Below are 25,637 nucleotides of genomic sequence, written 5' to 3'. Positions count from 1 at the left end.
CTTTTTTGCGGACCCATTGAAATGAATGGGTCCGCATCCTATCCGCAAAAAAACGGAACGGACACGGAAACCAAATGCGTTCGTGTGCATGTAGCCTTAAAAACAGAAAAAAGTGAAGTAGTAAAAGCACAGTGGACTGATGGTAGTTTAATATTCTGGATCTAAACCCACAAGCAACCCCACATTCAGAATAGAACAACTGCAGTAATTAAATGATAGCAACATGCCTCCCCAAGTAAAAGCCATCTAACGATTGTGCGACCGTTACAGAAAATCCAATGCTCTTGGATTTTTGGTCACAACACTTTGCTCTCACAGACTACAACGTAAGTTGTGGGAAACTTACCTTTTCTGCAAAACGATCTTATTACCCTATGAACGAGCGTTCATAGAGTAATTGGCGTCACCTTTACATCGGCAGATTATCGCTACCAAGGAATATATCTGCTAGTCTTTTATAAAGATAACCGTTTGGAGACTAGGCGAGCACTAAGAAAGTTATAGAGACATGTCCAGCTCTCTGAATATAGTTATCCGGGCAGTACGTATGGTTGCCATTCCCTGATGTAGTGTGGGGTAGCTGTTTGTGCTCCTTTGGACTGGAGGGTATTATATGAGCTCAATCAACGTATGCATATGTTATACAAGGTTTTAAATTGGTTCTTGAAAAGGCACCATTGTTTCACCAGCAGCCCGTCATAGCTGCTATATGGCACCGTTATTTAGGCCAGTGTGTGGAACGTGTAAGCTGCTGCTGTACAATTAGATTCTCAGTTAGGCCAAGTTCACACTTCATTTATTTGGTCAGTTATTTCCATCAGTTAGGGTCCATTCACACGTCCGTTGTTTCTTTCCTCATCTGTTCCGTTTTTTGCTGAACAGATCTGGACCCATTCATTTTCAATGGGTCCTGGAAAAAAACTGACAGCTCAATGTCTGATTTTTTTCAGGACCCATTGAAAATGAATGGGTCCAGATCTGTTCAGCAAAAAACGGAACAGATCAGGAAAGAAACAACGGACGTGTGAATGGACCCTTACTGTGAGCCAAAACCAGGACTGAAGCCTACTCAGAGATCAGGTATAATGGAAAGATCTGCTCCTGTTCTGTGCTTCTGACTCGCACCTGGTTTTGGCTGGCAATAAGGGCTCCTACACATGAACGTATTTTCTTTTGGTTTTTTGGGCTGTTTTTTGCGGACCGTATGCGGAAACCATTAATTTCAATTGGTCCAAAAAACAGTAGTTACTGTGTGCATTCCGTTTCCATACGTCCTTTGCGCAAAAAAATAGAACATGTCCTATTAGGCCTCATGAACACGGCCGTTGTTTTGGTCCGCATCCGAGACGCTGTTTTTGCGGCTCGGATGCGGACCCATTCACTTCAATGGGGCTGCATCCGTTGCTCCGTTCCGTGGTCTGCAAAAAAAAATGTAACCTGTCCTATTCTTGTCAGCGTTTTGCAGACAAGAATAGGCAGTTATATTAATGGCTGTCAGTGCCGTTTCCGCAAATTGCAGACCGCAAAACGCACAATGGTCATGTGCATTTGGCCTTATTGTCTGCATTACGGACAAGGATAGTACTGTAATTAGGGGCCAGCTGTTCTGTTCTGCAAAATACGGAATGCACTCGGACGTCATCCGTATTTTTTGTGGGCTGCAAAATACAGTCGTGTGCATGAGCCCTAAGTGATGGAAATAACTGACCAAATAATTGAAGTCAGAACTTAGCCTTACTTGTATTCTGGTGTGTTGGAAGCGGTCTTTTTATATTTGCAGAACTCACATGGGCAGCATCCGTGTTTTGCAGATCCGCAATTTGAGGACCACAAAACACTGCACGATCGTGTAAATGCGCCCTAATGTGCCACCCGTTCCGCAAATTGTGGAACGCACATGGGCAGCATCTGTGTTTTGCGGACCGCAAAACACGGAGAGGTCGTGTGATTGCGCCCCAACACAGCACACTGTATATAGTTTTATTTATATAGGTTGTTCATGAAGGAATTGTAGCATTAATAAGGTAAGTAGTGTTTGCAGTCAATCCTGAAGTAAATGAGGTAAGGTGACGCATCATTTCCTATGGGATTTTTCAGCAACTTTGGAAGCGCCAATGGCCTTTCATTAGGAGGAGTGATTAAATGGGACAAGTGAAAGAGAGCTCAGGTGTGCTGCTCACTCGCCCGGTTGAGGGCTTCAGGTAACACAGCCTTAATTGCTCTATTTTCCATGGTAGTCTTAAGGGAGACAGAGCTATGATGGTGTTATGGGCCTGCAAATCCAGCTATTTCATACAGCTAGAATATTGGTTATTACACACAATGCTATATATGAAAAACCTACCAATAAGCTGCTCAGATATTATTTCAGTTAATCAAAGTTGTCTTTAGGGTGGGTTCACACACAGGTTGCAATGGCGCTTTGAACAACCTTTTTTTTTTGTTTTTTCTTTGTTTTTTTCTTGCTCCAGATAGGTGATATGAAACACAGGACACACTGGTATTTTTTGACATCTTCTCTATAGGGGGAAAAACTCCAGAGGAAAAAAAAGGTTCACCCAATCATTTAGGAAAAGCCACAAGGCATAAACATGTGTTGTGGGGAAAAAAATAGTTGTTTTTATTTTTTGTGTGTGCGAAGGTTGCTGTATTTTTCCTATCCCCTTTAGCCTACGAGAAGGCAATGGCACATCTGTATGCAGCTGAAAAGAGGTGTTTGCTTTGTGTTCGTTTCATGTGTGGATAGCTGGTTAGAAAGCCCCCCCTTTTTTTTTTTTTTTTTTTTTTGTCGTTGTTGGTTTTAGTGTGATTGTGTCTCACGATCATCATGTCTCCAGAGAATGTAGCTAACAAGTAGGTTATACTTCTCAACTAGACAGGGCTAGTAATTATTTCTGCCCTCAATATCTATTGTCTCAGTTAGGTTCATTAACACAATATTTGTCCTGCAAGCAACGCAGAAAATTCTAAATGGGGTGGAATTTATTCTCCTCCGTTCTCTGTGTGGGGAAAGCCTATCTGATGCCACTGTCACAGTTGACTGAAGCATCTGAGGGTTTAAAATGTTTGTAATCGGCATTATAGCCAATCGCAGACATTAGCTCTAGGTGTCTGCTTTTTAACCCAGCAGAAACCTGACTGTTATGGTGCTTGCTCAGACTTCTGGAAGGGGTTAAAGAAAAATGTAGTAAACGAAGCCTGTTGTGAATGTTGTATGTATGTTAATTCAGTGTATGTTTGAATAGGTGGAAAGGACAAAAAAGTTGCTATATTAAAATATAGTAGTTGAGTGCTTTTTAAAGGTTGCTAGCCTTCGTAAGTCTTTGTTCACTTAAATTTTTTTGCCATTTGGAGCCCTTAAAAAAATAAAGGAATATGAATGAACCCCTACTCCATCTGCTACAGAATGTTAATTTTTCCAGTCATGGGGCAGTGCCGCAGTATCGGACACAACCATTCATACGGTCAAGCCTGTGTGCACAAGGTGATGCAGCATTTGCATGCGCTCCGTGGCCCTTTCACAGTGCTGACTAGCAGGGCTCCTGGAGGTTGGAGTCAACTGATCAAATAATAATTACCCATCTTAGGGTACTTTCACACTTGCGTTGTTTGATTCCGGCAGGCAGTTCCGTTGCCTGAACTGACTGCCTGATCAGGCGAACTGTATGCAAACGGATGTCATTTTTTCTCACTGATCAGGCATTTTTCAGACTGATCAGGATCCTGATCAGTCTGATAAATGCCTGGTCAATCAGAAAAATGCATTGCAATACCGGATCCGTTTTTCCGGTGTCATCAGGCGAAACGGATCCGGTATTCTTCTTCTTCTCATTTTTAAAGGTCTTCGCATGCATTCAGGCAAGTTTTTTTCGCCAGAGATAAAACCGTAGCATGCTACGGTTTTCTCTTTTGCATGATCAGTCAAAATGACTGAACTGAAGACATCCTGATGCATCCTGAACGGATTGCTCTCCATTCAGAATGCATGGGGATATGCCTGATCAGTTCTTTTCTGGTATAGAGCCCCTGTGATCTAACTCTATGCCGGAAAAGAAAAACACTAATGTGAAAGTGGCCTTAAAGGGAACCTGTCACCAGTTTTATGGTGTCCTAACTAAGGGCAACATAAATAAGTGACTGACTGTCTTAGCAAAATGCTGGGTCACTTTCTTTAATTGATCCAGTCAATCTGCCAACATCTTGTATTGAAAAGCTCCAGCTGATAAAGATGAGTCATGAATATTTATGAGCTCCTGACTCTCCCCGCCTACCGGCTGCAGATTGACAGTTTTTTTCCATATAAATCAGCAGCAGGTGGGCAGGGGAGTGGCTATATCTCTGAATTAAATAAACGCTGGACTCAAATCAGCTCATTAGCATGTGGCACCTTTGTGTGTATATTATGAGGTAACCATTTGTCACACCAGTAAGTGAATAAATCTAAGGTACTTTTTAGTAGTTTAATGATTGTATATAATTAGTTAGATTATAATCAAATATCCACATGACAGTTTCCCTTTAAGGACTGCCCATTAGTTGTAACCTCCTCCCTTTAAAGAGAACCTGGCACCTCAAAATGCATTGCAATTTGCAGACAGCATTTTATACGGCAGAAGGAGCTGACCAGATTGATATATAGAAAACAATAATCCAGCAGATAAGAAACTCACTTCCTTGATTTAGCAGCCATTAACCCCTTTAGGACACAGCCATATTTCACCTTAAGGACCAGGCCATTTTTTTGCAAATCTGACCAGTGTCCCTTTTAAGTGCTGATAACTTTAAAACGCTTTGACTTATACAGGCCATTCTGAGATTGTTTTTTCGTCACATATTGTACTTCATGACACTGGTAAAATGAAGTTAAAAAAATTCATTTTTATTTATAAAAAAAAAATCAAATTTACCATTTTTTTAAAAAAAATTGCAAATTTCCAAGTTTCAATTTCTCTACTTGTATAATACATAATAATACCTCCAAAAATAGTTATTACTTTACATTCCCCATATGTCTACTTCATGTTTGGATCAATTTGGGAATGATATTTTATTTTTGGGGGATGTTACAAGGCTTAGAAGTTTAGAAGCAAATCTTGAAATTTTTCAGAAATTTTTCAAAAACCCACTTTTTAGGGACCACTTTGTGAGGCTTACATAATAGAAACCACCCAAAAATGACCCCATTCTAGAAACTACACCCCTCAAGGTATTCAAAACTGATTTTACAAACGTCGTTAACCCTTTAGGTGTTCCACAAGAGTTAATGGCAAATTGTGATAAAATTTCTGAATTTAGATTTTTTTGGGCAAATTTTCCATTTCAATCTTTTCCAGTAACAAAGCAAGGGTTAACAGCCAAACAAAACTCAATATTTATGGCTCTGATTCTGTAGTTTACAGAAACACCCCATATGTGGTCGTAAACCGCTGTACGGGCACACGGCAGGGTGCAGAAGGAAAGGAATGCCATACGGTTTTGGAAGGCAGATTTTGCTGGACTGGTTTTTTTGATACCATGTCCCATTTGAAGCCCCCCTGATGCACCCCTAGAGTAGAAACTCCAAAAAAGTGACCCCATTTTAGAAACTACGGGATAGGGTGGAGGTTTTGTTGGTACTAGTTTAGGGTACATATGATTTTTGGTTGCTCTATATTACACTATTTGTGAGGCAAGGTACAAGAAATAGCTGTTTTGGCACAGTTTTTTTTTTTGTTATTTTCAATATTCATCTGACAGGTTAGATCATGTAATATTTTTATAGAGCAGGTTGTCACGGACGTGGCGATACCTAATATGTATACAATTTTTTTTATTTATGTACGTTTTACACAATTTCATTTTTGAAACAAAAACAATCATGTTTTAGTGTCTCCATAGTCTGAGAGCCATAGTTTTTCAGTTTTTGTGCAAATATCTTGGGTAGGGTATGATTTTTGCGGGATGAGATGACTGTTTGATTGGCACTATTTTGGGGTGCGTATGACTTTTTGATTGCTATTACACTTTTTGTGATGTAAGGTGAAAAAAAATAGCTTCTTTTACATTTTTTTTTATTTTTTTATGGTATTCACCTGAGGGGTTAGGTCATGTGATATTTTTATAGAGCAGGTTATTACGGACGCGACGATAACTAATGTGTATACTTTTTTTTTATTTATGTAAGTTTTACACAATTATTTCATTTTTTAAACAAAAACAAAAAAAATCATGTTTTAGTGTCATGTTTAGCCATAGTTTTTTCAGTTTTTGGGCGATTATCTTAGGTAGGGTCTCATTTTTTGCGGGATGAGGTGACTGTACTATTTTGGCGTACATACGACTTTTTTGATCACTTTTATTACCTTTTTTGTGAAGTAAGGTGGGCAAAATTTCAATTTCATCATTTTTTTTATAATTTTTTTTATGGCGTTCACTGTGCAGATAAAGTAAAAAATTTTATAGATCAGGGTGTTACGGACGCGGTGATATCAAACATGTGTAGGGAATTTATTTATTTTTTCATTTTTAATCAGTGATAAATGTGTGTTTTTCATTTTTTACCTTTTTTTTTTTTTTTTAAACTTTTTTTTTTGACCCAGACCCACTTGATTCTTGAAGATCCAGTGGGTCTGATGTCTGTATAATACAGTACAGTACACTATATAGTGTACTGTATTTTCACTTTACAAAGTCTGATTAGACTTCTGCCTTTAGCAGGAGTCTAATCAGCACCATGGACAGCCTCTGATCAGTACCATGGACAGCCGGACGCCTGTGAAGGCGTCCGATTGCCATGGTAACCATCACTCGCTGCCACAGCAGAGCAGTGGGTGATGGGAAGGGAGGGGGCCCCCCTCCCTCTCCCATCGGGGGCTGAAAAGGCACCGCCCGGCCGCACTTCCCCCGCTGCGCCCGCCGGCAGATAACAAAGAGGGCAGGGGGGGGGGGGGGGGGGTTAAACATTAAAATAAAGCTTATTTGAAGTTTCTGATCAGAAACTTCCGAAACCGCAGCAAACCGCAGGTCTGAATTGACCTGCGGTTTGCTGCGATCGCCGACATGGGGCGGTCACAGGACCCCCCGGCGCATTTAGCCAAGGTTCACCGGGTTCCGAACACCGGGCGGCGGTGATCGGAACTATACATGACGTACCGGTACGTCATGTGTCCTTAAGAGGTTAAAATCCATGAAGCATATCTGTAAAACCTTAAAGGGGTTGTCCGGGTTCAGAGTTGAACCCGGACATACCCTTATTTTCACCCCGGCAGCATCCCTGAGCCTAGCATTGGAGCATCTCATGCTCCGATGCGCTCCCGTGCCCTGCGCTAAATCGCGCACTGCACGGGCTCTTTTGTTTTCAATAACACACTGCCGGGCGGTAACTTCCGCCCGGCAGTATGTTCGGTGACGTCACCGGCTCTGAGGGGCAGGCTTTAGCTCTGCCCTAGCCGTTTTACTGGCTAGGGCAGAGCTAAATCCTGCCTATCGGTGCCGGTGACGTCACCGGGGTTCCTGTCAGCCCCATGGAGAGCCCCGGTACGTCACCGGAACTCCTGAAAATGCCTTTGCCCTGCGCAACATAGCGCAGGGCAAAGGAGAGCATCGGAGCATGAATTGCTCCGATGCTCATGTCAGGGGGGCTGCCAGGGGGAAAATGGAGATATGTCTGGGTTCAGCTCTGAACCCGGACAACCCCTTTAAGCTCTTACCTGTTACAAGAGGAAAAACCTCTCTAGGCCCTTTTACGTGACCCGATAGAGCAGACATGGAATCGCCATATACATGCAGCACTCGCCTTCCAGTATGGGTAGGAGTAATCGCTAATGTCATCATTTGTCCCCGTACAGAATCACTGTTTGCCGGCAGCAGAATGCTGTTTAGACAAACAGTGATTTAAGGCCCCTTTACAATACCCAATGTTCGGGCAGATAATTGCATACCAGCGCTAGTTAGTGATAATTTGCCAGTGTAAAAGTGCTGTAGATGAACGAGCGAATGGCTCATTCATTAGGTAATAGGATTGTTGGTGCCGACACCTAAATCGTTTGCCGGCAGCAGATCTTGCTGTCTCAACAGCACTCTGCTGCCAACAAACAATGATTCTGTATCGGGACGAGCAATGACATTAGCGATCACACTTCTCCATACTGTCTAGAAGATTGCTGCATGTAAATGTACTATTTTTGGCTGCAATATGCAGTTCGCTGACCTATTGATGCAGGTCTGCGCCACAATGCAGGGTGCACATGGCCGGTGTCCTTGCTTTGCGGATCCGCGGCCTGAAAAACGGACACGGCCAATGTGATCAGCTATTCCGGCTCTGTAACATGCTGCCTGCAGGTTGCATTGGATTTCATGGTGACAGGTCCTCTTTTAAAAGTGTTATCCAGGAGTTTACAATTAATGGCAAGTCCTTAGGATAGGTAATATTTCTTTGTTGTTTTCTTTTCTAATAGTACTAGGTTATTGCAATCTGCCCATTTTCAGTTTCAAATATTTTTTTATATTTTTTTTTACAGCACATTTTGCAGACTAGTGGGCTCTCTGCTTCACACTGAATCCTTCAGAGAACTACAGTCAGCTGAATCTGTATCCCTTATCTCTGTACTCCTGACAGTTCATAGACACGCATTTAAGATAAATTCTTTCAAACTAATAAGAATTTAGCTATGGTGAGTGTTTATGAGCTGTTAGGAAAGTACAGATCCAGCCGACAAAGCAGTTGTCTGATGGATTCACTGTGAAGCAGAGAGCCTGCTAGTCTGCAAATGCACTGAAAGTGAAAACTGTGTTAGAAAAACGATATTAAAAATGTGAACTTTTTTTTTCTTAATTATTCAGCTTTCTTTAGGGTTATTACTTTTTTTTTTGCTTTTTTATATAGGCTCAGCTGCGTGCATTCATCCCAGAAATGCTGAAATATTCCACAGGAAGAGGTAAACCAGGCTGGGGCAAAGAGAGCTGTAAACCTATCTGGTGGCCTGATGACATACCATGGGCAAATGTGCGCAGTGATGTCCGCACCGAAGAACAGAAACAGAGGGTATGATGCTGTTAATTACATTAATCTAAAGGAAGAGTGTGCAACATGTAAAATCTTTAACCTGTTAGTGAGGCCTTAGGCTAGACTGCCACCTTGTTACGGCAGCTTAGTCTAAATGCATCGAAGAACAAGGAGCCCAGTCCTCTCATGACAGCTGGGCTCCTGCTGTAACTGCTGATCCCCGAGCCATTTAATCCCTTAGATGCCACGGTCCATAGCAACGACACCATCTAAGTGGTTTAGAGGGTGGAGGCTCCCTCTCTCAGGCATCAGCACCGCTGTTAATGAGATTGCGGGGTTCTGATGTCTTAGTATGGCAGCCAAGGGGCTTACAAAGGCCCCCTCAGGTCTGCCTGCACTGTATGCCTATCAGATGTGCAGCCTGATAGTACCTGTCAGTATCCCACTGACAGTATAATACACTGTACTGTATATTAGAAGTGAGCAGAAGATCCCCTGTCAAACTCTATTAGATTTGAAAAAAACTCAAAGTAAAAAAAAAGCACCATTTTCCATTGAAGAAATGCTTTTCAATGGAAAAATTGCAAAAATAAAATCCCCTCAACATATTTGGTATCGCCGCATCTATAACGACCCACACTATATAATTTTCACATAATTTATCTTGCATGGTGAATGCCGTAAAAAAAAACAACAGAATTGATATTTTTGCTTATTCGCCGCAAACAAAATGGAATAAAAAGCAATGAGAAAGTGTTATGTACCTCAAAATGGAAAAAAATGAAGACTACAAGTCGTTCCGCCAAAAAATCAAGCCCCCAGATGTCTCTGTAGAATGAAAAATAAAAAGTATATATGGGGGGTCATTTGCGTTCAGAAATATGCATACATAAGGCATATTTCTGGCGCAGATTACGGCGCAAAGGTTATTTGCGCCACAATCTGAATTTTCCCTGCTCACATCAGGTCTAAAAAAGTGGGCATGGCGGGGAAGGGGACAGGAGGCCAATCTTATAAATCTTCTAGGCATGGTTTAGGTATAGAAAATGGTCTAAATGTAAGCCAGCAAGGAAGATGCATTACATTTAGACCAGCGCTGGATATGCTAAAGTTATTTAGAGGCCGGCGGATCCACTGCCAGCACAGGGGCTTATTAAAGAGGACCTTTCAAGTTTACGAATGGGTGGTATTCCAGAAGCGTGGATGCCCATCAAAATTTGAAACGTTTGAATAACAATGTCTAGTATTGTATTTTTGTACTTCTATACTACAGTGGAAAGGGAGGGGGGAAGGGTGAAAATTAGAGTTTTGCTAATTGTTTAGTAGTCTGACTGATGTCAGCATTACAAAAGTTGTCGATATATCATTTTTATTTACGATCTGTACAACAGTGTATTTACATTGTAAATGCTCAATAAAAAAGAACTGATTCAAAAAAAGAGGACCTTTCATGGGTTTATACAGGTGAAACTAGAAAAATTAGAATATCGTGCAAAAGTCCATTTATTTCAGTAATGCAAATTAAAAGGAATTACATTAATACAGCTTAAAATTAGAATTTTGTGAAAAGGTTCAATATTCTAGGCTCAAAGTGTCACACTCTAGTCAGCTAATTAATCCAGACCCCCTGAGCAAAGGGTACCTCAAAATTGTGACTTTGGGGTTTCATAAGCTGTAAGCCATAATCATCCAAATTATAACAAATAAAGACTTGAAATATTTCGCTTTGCATGTAAGGCTACTTTCACACCTGCGTTAGTTGCGGATCCGTCTGGTATCTGCACAGACGGATCCGCACCTATAAATGCAAACAATGGTATCCGTTCAGAACGGATCCGTCTGCATTCTATGTAAAAAAAAATGTCAGTCTAATTGTTAGTCAGACGGATCCGTCCTGACTTTACATTGAAAGTCAATGGGGGACGGATCCGTTTGCAATTGCACCATATTGTGTCAACGTCAAACGGATCCGTCCCCATTGTCTTGCATTGTAAGTCAGGACGGATCCGTTTGGCTCAGCAGCGTTTTGGTGTCCACCTCCAGAGCGGAATGGAGCCAAACTGATGCATTCCTCACGGATCCGCATCCATTCAGAATGCATTGGGGCTAAACTGCTCCGTTTGGGGCCGCTTGTAAGAGCCTTGAAACGGATCTCACAGGCGGACACCGAAACGCTGGTGTGAAAGTAGCCTAATGAGTCTCTCTCCTATGTTAGTTTCACCTTTTAAGTTGCATTACTGAAATAAATTTACTTTGCACGATATTCAAATTTCTTGAGTTTCACCTGTATGTTACAAACTGGTATGCTTACCAGATAGGGCGGCCCCTACAGATGTAAGTCCTTTTTTTTTTTTTGTTAAATACCCTTACGTTCCGTCGCTGTCCCTACTGCGCTGTTTTTAGATCCTGATGTGTTCATTTAGACCATCGGTACAGGGAAGAGGAGACATTTGGTTTTCTAACTGGGCGTCTCCTTCTCCCTGGCTGTAGCGCGGTCCAGACGCAGTGGAGAGCGTCACAGCCAGGGAGAGAAAAAGTCTCTCTCTCTCTCCACTGCTACTTGACTGCGCTACAACCAGGGAGAAGGAAACTCCCATTGAGAAGCCCGGCCGTCTCCTCCTCCCTGTATCAATGGTCTAAATTAACATATCAAGCAGCGGGGGACACCACGCTGGAACGGAGGGGTATTTTAGAAAGAAGAAAAAAGTGCTTGCATCTGCAACATATAAACCCATAAAAGGTCCTCTTTAAGATTAAGGCACTGATATGCGGCGATGCAAAAACATATTTGGTATCGCTGTAGTTGTACTGACCCAGAGAATAAAGCTATTATGTTATTCATGCTGAAAAATGAACTCCGGTAAATTTGTAGCATAAAAACTCAGTGGCAGTATTGCTGTTTTTCCCCATTTCCCCCAAACCAGTCTGTTGGCAGACTATCACTTCTAAGTTCCGTCAGCTTATGTGAAGCCATATCTCTCATCTCCTGACCTCATAAACACTCAATTAATGCCTGTATTAGACAGGCAGATCAACAATCGATTGTCGGGAGGAAAGCTTTCTCTCCTGGCAATCACTTGCTAGCTAGCGGAGGAAACTGCTGCTACTACACAGCATGGGGAGGAGGAGTGTTTGCTGTGTCATCGCTCGTCCCTATACTGTCTATTGGTTTGCCGGCAGCAGATCGCTATTAGACAGCACAATCTGCCGCCGGCAAGTGCTGATTTTTAAGCATGCACATTCATCAGGCAATTGGCGCCAGTATCGCATTGCAAGATGCAAATGCTCGTTAGTGATTATTGGCCAGTGTAATACTGCCTTAAGCCATATTCTTATCAGTTTGATAAGAGTTTAGCCTTAATGAATGTTTATGATGTCAGGAGATCAGAGATAGAATGATGAAATGCAATCATAAAAAAATTGCCCCAAAGGTGTCCATAGCCTTTAAGATGCTTGTGTGTTACAGCAGTGGTGACAGTCACAGTATTCGTAAAACCTCTGGCATTGCATGGAAGAAACTTCTGATGCTGTTGCCCTGTACCACACAGGGCTACTACAGAGCCATAATACTGCCATTTGTGTGTTACTGTGAATTGCTAAAAATCTGTTTCATTATACATATTTTTTCTACTCCCCATCATGGTAAGTCTTGTACCTCACATCCACCTTTTGTATTGCAGGTTTCCTGGACCCAAGCGTTAAGGACTATAGTGAAGAATTGTTATAAGCAGCATGGTAGGGAAGATCTGTTATATGCATTTGAGGATCAACAGACACAACAGGTGGCAACTGCACATGGTATTGCTCACCTTGTGCCCTCACAGACTGTGGTACAGACAATCAGCAACCCCGATGGCACGGTGTCCCTGATTCAGGTTTGCTACAGTTTTTAAACCCTAGAAGTCATGGAAAGTCTCCATCACCCACGTAGTTTAGTTTAGTTTGTTTGTTTTTCTTTTTGTTTTGGGATTTTAATTTGTGACTGTTTTTTGTTTTATATTGTGTATAATTCATGATGTATGGATATACTGTCCAGTGCAAAGACTGTACAAAGTTTATTTGCTATTGCAAACTGGGGCTACGTAAAGGATATATATTTAATAAAATGATTCCATTTAACATGTGGATGGAAGATGTTTGCTAAATTACTTATTCCTCTATAGTAGAACACTTTCCTCTTTCCCAGCTGCAGTAACTTGACAGACATAGGCAGATTTTCATCGTCTCCTGTGACTAAATTCAGGGGCACGTTTATTAAGACCAGTGTTTTAGACACCGGTCTTAATAAACCCCTAAGCTGGCGGTGGTTCCATCGAAGTTATGAAGAGGCACTGTCCTCTTCAGAACTTTAGCAAATCTCCGCCAGTTGTAAATGTAAGACAGCTTCTGAGCATTTAGACATTTTTCTACGCCAGAAACAAGAGTAGAAAATGGTAAATGTGACGGACCTGCTGGCCGTTCCACGCCACGCCCACTTTCTTAGACCTGGCGTGAGCAGGGGGTAGTCGCAGACTGCAGCACGACTAGCTGTTGCATCGTGATATGCTCCTTAAATACTCCTAATATAGGCGTATTTCAGCTTAATAAATGACCCCCAGAGTCTTCTGGTCGTGCAGTTTATTGGCGTCCTCGTTGACGTCAGGGTGCGTTGCTTCCCCCAGCACCTATACTAAACTGGTGGATGGGTGGAACAAGTGCTAGAAAAGATGCCAGCATATGATGCATGCTGCGTTTGGTTTGCGTACCCAAGCAGAAACTTCCAAAACTGGAAGTTCGAGATCCAAACAACCAGACATGGCAGTAATGGGGTTACTCCAGGAGGACACCTTTTGTAGTGTTAAAAAAAAAAAAAAAGTACTGGGGGCTCAATTGTGCGTTGTCTGCGGTAAGCTAAGCAATTAAAAGAATACATTTAGTTCTCGGAGAACCTTTTTTTTTTTTTTAACTTGGGGTGCTATTACATATCTTTCTGATTTACCACTAATTGCCGCCTCCACCTGGACTTGCCGTTATTTTAGGTTGCAAGTCTAGGTGCAGTCTGGCAATTACCGGTAAACCGCAAGTGCTACCCATGAGTAGTCCACTTTAGTAAAGAGAAGGGGGGGGGGGGGCCTTACAATCAGCTTGAAGTCTTTTCTCCTTCTGGGGGCACATCTGACTTTCTATTCTGCAGCAAGAACGTAGAAATGGGTTTGCAGGGTAGTAGGAAGACAAAATACTCCAGTGAAAAACCCTTTGGCAGCTGTCAAGCAAACTGAATAATAGATTCTCTGGGCTCAGTTTGGCTGAAGATCATAGCATTAATGAAGCCTAAACAGAGCTCGTTTCTTTGTGCTACAGAGGGTTTGTGAACACATGTACAGCCATTAATGGTGCCTAATAGCTGCTTTGATTGCTGCAGGTCGGTACAGGGGCGACTGTTGCCACACTTGCAGATGCATCGGAGCTGCCAACTACTGTAACTGTCGCACAAGTCAATTATTCCACGGTTAGTGATGGGGAGGTAAGGTTATAAATGACATAGAACGCATATAAAGAGCATGCCACAGCTGTATTATGGCTCCGTTTTGTAAGGATCCACAAAAGGGGTTGCATTCTACTGGATCGGACCTTACTGTGCCTCCACTTTCAAACAGAGTTACAAAGTTTTTTTTGTTTTTTTTTTCGTATTCTGCCTAAAACCAACTGAAAATTAAGATATTTTTTTTTCGATCGGATGGCATATATGCGGAGCTTTACTTCTCTATCACATGCCGTTCAATGGAGCCTATACAGCAGAACATGGAGCGTAAGATATGGATTCTTCTAGTTGGGTCAGGTTTAGCCTTCTGTTGAACAGCTTCTTTACCCTCAGGTGGAGCAGAACTGGGCTACACTTCAAGGGGGAGAGATGACCATCCAAACTACTCAAGCTTCTGAAGCCACTCAAGCTGTAGCATCCCTCGCTGAAGCTGCTGTTGCAGCATCCCATGATATGCCGCCAGGAGCCACAGTGACCATGGCACTTAATAGGTATATAACTAATCTGAGAAGTATTTTTGATGTTTATGTTTTAACTTATTAACTAGTATTTTGCTTATTATACATTTATACTTTGGATTGACATTAAAATAACACATATACCACATTTACAAATATGTCTGGTTTTAGGCTACTTTCACACTTGCGGCAGAGTCATCCGGCAAGCAGTTTGTAGACTGATTCGGATGCGGATCCATTTCACAAATGCATTGCAGAACGGATCCGTCTCTCCGTATGTCATTCGGAGAAACTGATGCGTTATATATTTTTTTCAAATTTTTACTTTAGAAGGATGGATCCGGCATTGCGGTATTTTTAATGCCATATTTCCCCCGTCCAAAACGCCGTTCAGTGACTGAACTGAAGACATCCTGATGCATCCTGAACGGATTGCTCTCCATTCAGAATGCATGGCGATAAAACTGATCAGTTCTTTTGAGCCCCTAGGACGGAACTCTATGCCAGAAAAGAAAAACGCTAGTGTGAAAGTACCCTTAGAAGATTGCTATTTCAGCCATTGATTTTCAGATTGATATATTAACATTTGGGCAGACATTTGTGTCAGTTCTCTGAAACAAATTTAACAAAAAATATGCAGCAAAAAACTGAAATTTGGAAATTTAAGATGCATTGTTATAACAGCAGAGGGCGCTGTTATAGAAGAGTACAGGGAAGGGAGTCAATGGACACCTGACATTTTTCTCAAAAATCTCATTGCAGTGGGGTTATGGTTGCGTATCGAATATGGAGACCAAAAATAGCATTGTGTGCATGTTGTTAATTTACTTGATGAAATAGTCTTTTTACATTAAAAGAGGGGTTTCTTAAGTGTGACTTTTATAAAGTGTCATACATCTGATAAGTCCAGAAGAGAGCAGGAATATGGGCATTCTGTGTAAATGGAGATCGTGAGCTGAATCACATGGCGATATCCACATCACCTTACTAGGGTGTTGTGAATGCAGCCATGTTGTCCCACTTGATCATAAATTAATGTAGTGTGCTCTTTCTTGTAGCATCAATGGGCTTATTTTTAGCACATCTGTCAGTGTTAAAGTGGACTCCCTTTAAAATGCTGGTTTCCCGAAGATGAATTACCCTTAGGTCTCATGCACATGACCATGGGGCCGGCGTGCTCATGTTGCAAACCACAAACTGCGGGTCCGCAAAACATGGACACCAGCCGTGTGCACTCTGCATCGCAGTACGGACCCATTTACTTCAATGGGTCCTCGATCCGCAAGATGCAGCGAATGGTAGGCTGATGCCCCTGTTTTACAGACCCGCAGTTCACAGCACAGGCAGGGCAGGCCCACGCTCATGTGCGTGAGGCCTTATTCTGCTAGTAACAAATCTTCAAGGGAATTCAAGTTTCATATGTCTTAGTAGGGCATTTGGACATAATATAGGGTTAGGGTTCCCTGCTCGCCCTTTATGACCACAGCAGGGCACCTCTGCAAAGTGAGCCATGTAATGCCATGTTTCCCTCACAATGGTCATGTGCTGAGTGATTGCATGAATATTCCCTCAGTGATCATATTGAACAGAACCTTTCGGGCTCCCTCTCTGGATTTTAAAGGATAGGACGGACCACACGGATTTCATCCAGGATCTCAGTGTCAGATTTGTGGCCACTCTCATTTCGATCCCGTTCATTTTTATGAGATCACAGCTACTCTCCTGCAGCGACCAGTGTTGCCATTTAGCCCTAACCTAATACAGATGCGGTAAGGATGACCTGCAAATGTGTTTATATTTTTAATTTTCACTGCCAGGGCTATTTGGACCCTCTGCACCTCTAGTAGCCAGGACAGTTTTCGCAGTTTTGGTGTGTAAATAAAACCTAAAATAAAAATCATACTAACCCCTCATACCCGTATATTTGCTGAAAGTAGACACCTGGCACATTGTTAAAATGCTACTCATCACTATATACACACACAGAGTAACCCAAGCAGAAAGTTATATGGACCACACCTCTCACTCCTCACTTCAAGTGATGCAAATGATTTCCCCTGGGGTCCAAACACAATCCAAATAAATGTAACGCACAGGGGCGTAACTAGAAGTGACTGGGCCCCACAGCAAATATTTGTAAGGGTCCCTCCAGCGCGCCTCCTTCCTCCTGTGTAAACCCCACTCCTTTGGCACAGTGTAGCGGTATAGTGTATATTGTGGGGCACAGTGTAGGCTATATGTGTATAACATAAACATATTTCATATGAAAACTTAGTTACTTGGCTTGGCCCTTGAGGATCTCGGACACCACTTCAACACTTTGGCCGGGGGCTCGGCGGAGCTGATGTGTTTTATCCTAATGAGAAAGATTTCATAATAAGGATTTGGAGAAGGGGCAGAGGGGTCACAGAGCAGGGAGAGGCTGGTGCTGCTACTAGGGGGTCATACCATGGGGGAGTAATAAAGCCCACCATAATGCCCCCCCACAGTAGAAATAATTCTCCTTATAATGTGACAGTGCAAAAATACCCCCTTGTAATGCCCCCAGTTGAGCTAATGTCCCCATAGTGCCCCCATAATGTCCCAGTATAAAATACCCCTATATAGTGCCCCCAGTAATTTCCCCCATAGTGCTCCTCCCCCCTTCCTGCTAGTGCCCCCCCCCCCCCCGTAATGTACCAGTATAAAATGCCCCATATATAGTGCCCCAGTAGATGCCCCTCAGTGTCCGGCCTCTGATAGGCTGCCGGCCTAGTGTCCCCATAGATGCCCCCCATCATGTGCCAGTATCAAGTGCCTCTCTCCCCCCCACATGTCCCAGTATCATAGTGCCATCTCCCCCCTCCCCAATGTGCCAGTATCAAGTGCCTCTCTCCTTCCCACCCCCCATGTGCAAGTATCATAGTGCCAAACCCCCCCATGTGCCAGTATAAAGTGCCTCTCTCTTCCCCCCCTTGTCCCAGTATCATAGTGCCATCTCCCCCCCAAAAAAGTGGCAGTATCAAGTGCCTCTCCCCCCCACCATGTCCCAGTATCATAGTGCAATCTCCCCCCCCAAAAAAATGTACCAGTATAAAGTGCCTCTCCGCGCCCCCCCCCCCCCATGTGCCAGTATCAGGTGCCAACCCCCCTCCCCCCATGTGCCAGTATCAAGTGCCTCCCGCTCCCCCCATGGCAGTAACAGTCGGGTATTAAAAAAAAAATATATATATATAAACACCATGTCAGCGATGCGATGCAGCCTCTTCCTGTGTCCCGCCCTGTATGTCCATATATGGAGTCAGTGCTTGAATTTCAGAAAAGTTTCTGCTGGGATTCGAACCCATGACCTTCTGTATCAGAGGCAAAGCACTTAACCACATAGCCTTGCCACTGACTGAAAAAATATGAGACTTCTACTGTTATAGCTGGCTAAGTGTACATCTATACACATGACAGCTGCCTTAACACACCCAGCACTGCTATATCTCTATATGACAGCTGTCCCAGCACACTCAGCTCTGCTATATCTCTATATATGACAGCTGCCCCAGCACACCCAGCACTGCTACATCTATATATCTCTAAGTATTGCTATACAGTAGATAGATATGTAGAGATATAGCAAAGCTGAGTGTGCTGGGGCAGCTGTCATGTGTATAGATGTAGCAGAGCTGTGTGTGTTTGGGCAGCTGTCATGTGTATAGATGTAGCAGAGCTGGGTTTGCTGGGGCAGCTGTCATATATAGAGATATAGTAGAGCTGAGTGTGCTGGGACAGCTGTCATATAGAGATATAGCAGTGCTGGGTGTGTTGGGGCAGCTGTCATGTGTATAGATGTACACTTAGCCAGCTATAACAGTAGAAGTCTCATATTTTTTTCCATCAGTGGCAATGCAGCCCTTATGGCTGTGTGGGTAAACGCTTTGCCTCTGATACATGAAGGTTGTGGGTTCGAATCCCACACACATCAGGAGACAGTAAGATTAGATCACATTAGCGAGGGGGCCTGGTCCACCGCTGCTGCTGTGAAGGGGCCCTGAACATTAAGACAAGAATCGAACTAACTTGAAAATAAACTGTCACACATGCCGGGGCGCCGGGCCCCTTTGCAGCCGCTTCCCCTGCTTCCCCGGTAGTTACGCCACTGGTAACGCAGCACTCCTTAGATAAAAAGTGAAAAAATACAAAATGTATTCAACACAGGCCTGTATCAACATGTGTTGAATACATTTTGTATTTTTTCACTTTTTATCTAAGGATTGCTGCGAATTTGGAATATATATATATATATATATATATATATATATATATATATATATATATATATAATTATATATATATATATATAATTATAATATATATTCAAAAAAATAGAGCAGCACTCCAGGATCGCGGTAAAAAAATTGTGGCGTTTAACCATTAGTGACGCAATGTTTTGGCTCCAACATGGCTTCATGTTGGAGCCGAAATGTTGCGTCACTAATGGGTGAATAAACACAATTTTTTTTTACCGCAATCCTGGAGTGCTGCTCTATTTTTCAGCAATACATTTTGGGTAAGCCTCTCCCCTTGAGCTAGCACCCACTTCCATTAATGGTTGGTGCTGCCATACTTATATATATATATATATTTACAAGGATATATAAAATACAAGGAGTAAGTGCACCGCCCAAAACCTATTTTCCGAAAGCAGACAACTTGATGATTGTCATTGCCTTGACAGACCGTTGACAACCATGTCCACCTTCATGTTATTTAAAAACTTCATCAAAACAAACATTTGCACCTGAAACTCATTCAAGCAGAAGTTTACACATATAAACCTATATGTATTATTCTCCCCCAAAAAAAATACAAGATGTGAGGAGTTCATACATACCACACGTCTACATTTAGTGTTGAGCGAAGACTTTGGACTTTGATTTTTCAACTTGAAAGCCATTTTAAAACTTGAATCCGAAGTTGGCTTCGGGACCAAGGTACCAGCCTTCAGATTAAAGTTTTAAAATGGTTTTCAAGTAATAGAATTAAAGTTATTCAACAAAGTCTCTTGTGGCTTCGGAGATAACGAATCTCGTCTTGGTGGAGCCCATACATTTCAATGCTGTAGAGAGACGGATCTCCCCGCACAGCATTCAAACAAAGTTTTGACCAAAGCGACTTCGGTTCTATGATCCGAAGCTCACTTCTCTCTCAACGCTACATTCAATGGTGTATGTGTCACTCAGATGCCTACTTTTGCATGCAAGTATTGGGAATGATGTAGGATATAATTTTCCATGCCGCCATACAAATTGTACTCCTAATGAACAATGAAAAATTCCTGAACCTCATATAATGCATTACCTGAGGCTGCTTTTAGAGAAGTAAAATAAGGGTGCTTTATTGGACCGAACACTTGAACCTCCTGAGTTAGAGCCCCATAACTCTGGTTCTGAAGAACCATGGGAGGTTCATGTGTTGCACCCATATATGGGCACAAAAAAAATCCTCTGTTGTACACCTCGCTGAAAAGTGGTTAAATACGGTTATTTAAAAAAAACGGTAATCGAAAATGATCATTTATGGCAACAGTCAATGAGCGAAAATGTCTGTCAGAAAATATAGTAGATATTCCTCTCAAGTACCGATAATAGATCCTTACGACTGCCTCATACTAACTCCGTGCTCCAAGAAACCAGCAGTAAAATGTATTGAGAGGACTCCTGAGTTCATGTACATAATGGAGAGGACTCAGAGGAGTCCTCCCAATGCATTTTACTGCTGCATTGTGGGAGCACAGAGTATGAAGATAAAAATGACATAACCGGACTTAGTGTCACTTTATACATTGCTAACTCTAGATTGGACGGGTTTTTGTGCTGACAGATTCCCTTTAAAGGATCTGCTGTTAATGTCTTGGGGACACCTTCAGAGATCTGGTAGAGTCCATGCCTTGATATGTCACAGCAAGTTTTGCGACAGGAGGGGAACCTGCTGTTGTCATGGCTAATCATTTTATATCAGCATTGTCTGATGCCTGGAATAGTGTGAGACCACTTAATTCAATCATTGTAAAAGAGCTAAAATGTTCTCTAACTGAAAGCCCCTTTTTTACACTTGCCAAGCATTGACCCGATAATCGCTAACAAGTGTTTGTAAGAATGCTCGGTAGCCATAATCTGCTGGTGCTGCCGATTTATCCTATGAGCGTTTCCGTCTAAATGGCCTCTGGTGCCAGAAAATGATTCTGTATGGGGACGAGTGATGGCATTAGCGATCACTCCTCCCCATACAGTGGAGGAGATCACTGCATGTAAATGCAGAGGTCTCCTCCACTGATGAGCAGGCGATTGCCAGGAAGGAACGCTTCCTTCCCTACAATCATCGGCTCAATTGTAGCAGGCTTAGCCTAGCAGTATTTGACAACCATTGTGGGGTTGTGCTTTCAAATAAGGAAGAGGCTACCATTTGATTAGTAGCCGTGGTAAAAGGAAGAAAGCCTTATGTTGTGTGACGTTTTACTCTGGTAGAAGGGCCTATTTAATGTGGTATTTGTTTTTTTTCCATGTTGACTGTCCAATTACAGTGAAGCAGCGGCTCATGCAGTAGCGACATTGGCAGAAGCCACACTACAGGGAGGAGGGCAGATCGTTTTGTCAGGGGAGACTGCGGCAGCTGTTGGAGCATTGACTGGAGTACAGGATGCCAATGGTAAGAGTCAGCCCGGCTTTATTTGGGTATGATGATGCATTACACATTTGCTTTCAGAGGCAAGCACTGTCTGGTAAGCACTGTGTGGCAGAATTCTGCTAGTAAAACCAGATCTACTGGCTGTTTGGATAAACTGGTGGCAGCCTTCGCTATACTGCTTACCAGGCTTGTGGCATTTACTGATGGTGCACTACCAGCCCTTCCACGCCCAGCCCCTGAAATAGAGGTCTGAAGAGCCCCTGTCAGGGAAATACACATTATCTGTATCGCAACAAATGTGCAATTAAAAGAATAATGAGGCTAAGTTCACACTGAGTTTTTACTGTGCTGAAAAATGCAGATTCTTCAGTATTCTGCTTCGGGTTTTTTCAGCAGCGTTTTTTATGCCAATGTGGTTTTTAATTTTGTGTTTTTTCCATGTTTTTTAAAACCACAAGCAGAAAAAAACCATGCAGTGTAAATTAACAAGTGGTTTTACCATTGAAATTGATAGAGATGATTTGCAAGCATTTTCAGTGCGGAATCCATGCCAAAAAGCACATCTGAAAAACTCTGTGTGAACAGACCCTTCTAATAATTTTTGGGATCCATTTATTTAAACAAGTTCTTTTGAGATTTTATTTGACTCATAAAGTATTTGAGTTGTGTCCAGTTTTGCAGCTCATTCCCATTCAAGTCATTGGTGCTGGCCGGCTCCGGCAGAAATAAAGGTATGGTTTTTACTTTTGCTGTAAATCCTACCTGTAGGAAAAATTAATGCGCACACAAATTGCATACATGAATGGAAAATGGAAAAATTTCTGCAAAAAAAAAGAGCATAATTTAGGCATTTCAAATAATTAGATTAATGGTGCTGCCTCTGAGCTGATTTCTGTTTAGGCGCACGGACTGTCAGGGGAGGCCTGCCCCTTATAATAATGCGCAGAAAGCACTGGTCTTAATACATTTTCCCCGCTGTGTGCAAAAAAGGTGACCAAAACCACAGGGCGCTAAAAAACGAAACAACATAGTTATTCTTTTGTTCTGTTTCTATTTATTTTTTTATTTTACTGCAGACATTATCATCACTGTCCCCAGTGGGGCTCACAATCTAAGTTCCCTATCATTATGTCTTTGGAGTGAGGGAGGAAACCGGAGTACTCGGAGGAAACCCCCGCAAACACGGGGAGAACATACAAACTCCATGCAGATGTTGTCCTTGGTTGGATTTGACCCTCAACCTCCAGCTCTGCAAGGCACCAGTGCTAACCACTGAGCCACCATGCTGTAAAAAAAAAAAATGGCAGTACAGACTTGCTTGCATGAACAACATTTTCAATTTTTTTTTTAAATGCGTGCTTCATGACTTTCCTCAGTTATGTAAATAATTGTCCCCTTTTTTATGGGGATTTTTGTATGTAATTTTATTTTAGTATTTTTTTATGCCTGTGAAAGTCTTTTTTTATTTTTTTTTATTTTAATTTAATTTTTTTTAAAGGGAAAAGTGCAACTAAAACTTTAAAAAAAATATATCCCCTTTCCATAACACATATATGTCGAGTGGGGCTAGAAGCTGCAGTGTGATGATGGTGTTTATTATTTATTTTTAATTACTGATTTCTCCTGTAACTGGGGCTGATATATTAAAGAGAACCTGTCACATTGAACATGGTGTCTGTGTTGTATGCAACATGTTATAGAGCAGGAGCAGCTGAACAAGTTGATATATTTTTTTTGGGGGGGTGGAAGATTCAGTAGAAGGGTATGGCCACACGGCGACGTTTCGTGCAATAGGAAGACGCAGAAAAGTTGCGTCAAACGAAAATGTGTGACTTATCTGTAACATGCTGTAGCGTGACTATTTTAGAACTGCGATTTGGCTGTGAAAACACAGCCAAGCGGCAGATGAGTCGCGTATTGCTTGCGACTTACATTAGTCAGTGGAGTAAAGGTTGCGTGCAACGTGCAACTCCAAATATTACTGCAACTGTAGCAGCATGTCGCTTGTCACATTGCAACACCATTGACGAACATTCCATGAAATGTTTTTCTTGTGGCTGTGTAGCCAAACCCTTACTTGTAATATATTTATATTCCTGCTCATCCTGGCCTTTGAAGTCAAGGAGACGTTCCTGTTCCCATCAGTGATTGACATCTATCTCTGTATACACAGCCATAGAGGGAAGGATGTCCATCACTGATAGGACCGTCTACCTGACTTCAAAGCCCAGAATGAGCTGGAATTTAAATGAATGAAATCCAAGTTTTACTGAATCTTTTCCCACAAAACTATATATCAGTCCTCTCTTCTCCTCCTGCTCTCTACAACCTGCTGATGAAGTTCCCTTTAAGGCTAGATTCACATGCTTTTTCTTTTAGCAAAGGGAGAACACAACAGACTTAAATTGCCTTTTTGTAACTCTATTTTGCTATTAATTGTCATTAAATTTTGCGGTGTGTTTCCCTTTTCTGGAAGAAAGCGCACTGTAAAAGCAGGTATGTTGCAAAAACCTTTTTTTTTTTTTTTCCGCAAACCAAAAGCTCAGCACTGCAGCGATGTGTGTCAGCACCCTTTTGCTATGGCAATCTCTTCTCTATGTGCTGCAAATTATGAAAAAGGTCAAGTGGAAGCAGACATGTTGGGGTACAACCACACGGCGGCCGCTTTAAGATGGGTGTAGCAGGTTGTAATTAAACGAATGTGGACAGCACTGCTTAGTGCACAATGATTCTGCATTGGGCTGCACTGCACCCACAATACAATGCAGCTATTAACAATGCATCCGCAACCCAAGCGCACCATGTGGTCGTTCCCTTGCTAAAACAGATTTTGAAGGAATTAGCCAAGAGGAGCTTTAAATCCCACATCCAGTTTGCCAGGACCAGAGTGATTAGTTTAATTTGAGTGTAGCCTCTAAATAAGCAGTTAAGAAAATAAGACAAATTAACCCTTATTCAATATTAGAAAAAAATTATCTGCACATCTCCATCAGACACATAGGGTTTTTGTCTGTGCCGCCTGCATTTATATAGTCTGTCACCAACCTGACCGGTTTTAAACCAATTTCATAGTTCAGCGGGGCCCAAAGACATGACACCGATATTAGCTTGTTTAGTATTTCAGATCCTCCAAATCACCAAAAAGTATTTTTGATGATATGCTAATGAGCCATCGCAAGTGCCCAGGGGCGGAGAGTTTGCTACAAGTGCCCAGGCCCCCCCGCCTTACTCGCTCCTAACTCTGTGCCTAACCCCAGTCCCGCACCTTCACCCACCCATTACCGCCAGGCATGCGCAGTGCTCTTGCCCACTGTGAGAAGAGGCACAGAGAGATGCAGTGGGCATGTGCCGATATCTCCTGGCTCAGCGTTGATGCACGAATGCACAGGATTTGGGCTACAGGGAAAAATGATGTCACACAGACACAGCACTGGCCGGAGAACACTGGGGATTGGAGGATCTGAAAAACTAAACAAAGGTAACATCTGTTTCATGTTTTTGTGTCCCACTGAACTAGGTCATCAGTTTAAGGCTAGTTTCACGCCTCCGTTGTGAATTCCGGCAGGCTGTTCTGGCAGACATTGCCGGGAATCTGCTGGACACAAACCGAAGCATGCAGTCTCCATGTTGTCTACCGGAATCAGCCGGATGTGTGGACGAGGTGAATTCTGCTGGGACAGACAACACCGTGTGAAGCTAGCCTAAAACTGATCAGGTTGGTGACGGGCTCCCTTTAAAGTATAACTGTCTTATTTATTTATTTTTGGAGTATTGGATTGTGGTGATTAATATCTCCTTGGTGGCCCTATTTCAACTTTTCACTGTGTATTCAATTACCCCCTAATTCCACAGTTTTGTTCCCTGTACTGCCTACTTTTACCTGTGCTTAAAATAAGGTTGCTAGGCATGGTCCGTCCTTCTGTTGAAGGATGGAGGACGCAGAAGCAGGCTGCGTGCAAGGTCACATTACTGACAGCCAGGGACTGTAAGTAAATGATTAAAGCCAGGTCCTCCCCAGCAG

The 25,637-nt window shown here is 42.4% G+C and overlaps 1 protein-coding gene across 7 annotated transcripts in view; it reads left to right on the top strand.

The window, feature by feature from the left end:
• NRF1 (nuclear respiratory factor 1) overlaps positions 1-25,637 on the top strand; it is a 79,181-nt gene that overhangs the window by 36,088 nt on the left and 17,456 nt on the right. For 2 of the 7 annotated variants that reach the window (XM_040413446.1, XM_040413441.1), the window contains 5 exons: positions 8,864-9,022; positions 12,664-12,858; positions 14,385-14,486; positions 14,838-14,995; positions 21,498-21,637. In XM_040413446.1, coding sequence (XP_040269380.1) covers positions 8,864-9,022; positions 12,664-12,858; positions 14,385-14,486; positions 14,838-14,995; positions 21,498-21,637 — 754 coding nt within the window. Of the gene's footprint in view, positions 1-8,863; positions 9,023-12,663; positions 12,859-14,384; positions 14,487-14,837; positions 14,996-21,497; positions 21,638-22,289; positions 22,348-22,692; positions 22,738-25,637 lie in introns of those variants that run through there. The other 5 variants (XM_040413448.1, XM_040413443.1, XM_040413442.1 and 2 more) reach the window with 5 other exon arrangements.

The sequence above is a fragment of the Bufo bufo genome, chromosome 1 (assembly GCF_905171765.1).
Source record: "Bufo bufo chromosome 1, aBufBuf1.1, whole genome shotgun sequence".
NCBI lineage: Eukaryota > Metazoa > Chordata > Amphibia > Anura > Bufonidae > Bufo > Bufo bufo.
This window is presented reverse-complemented; position numbering and strand designations above follow the sequence as displayed.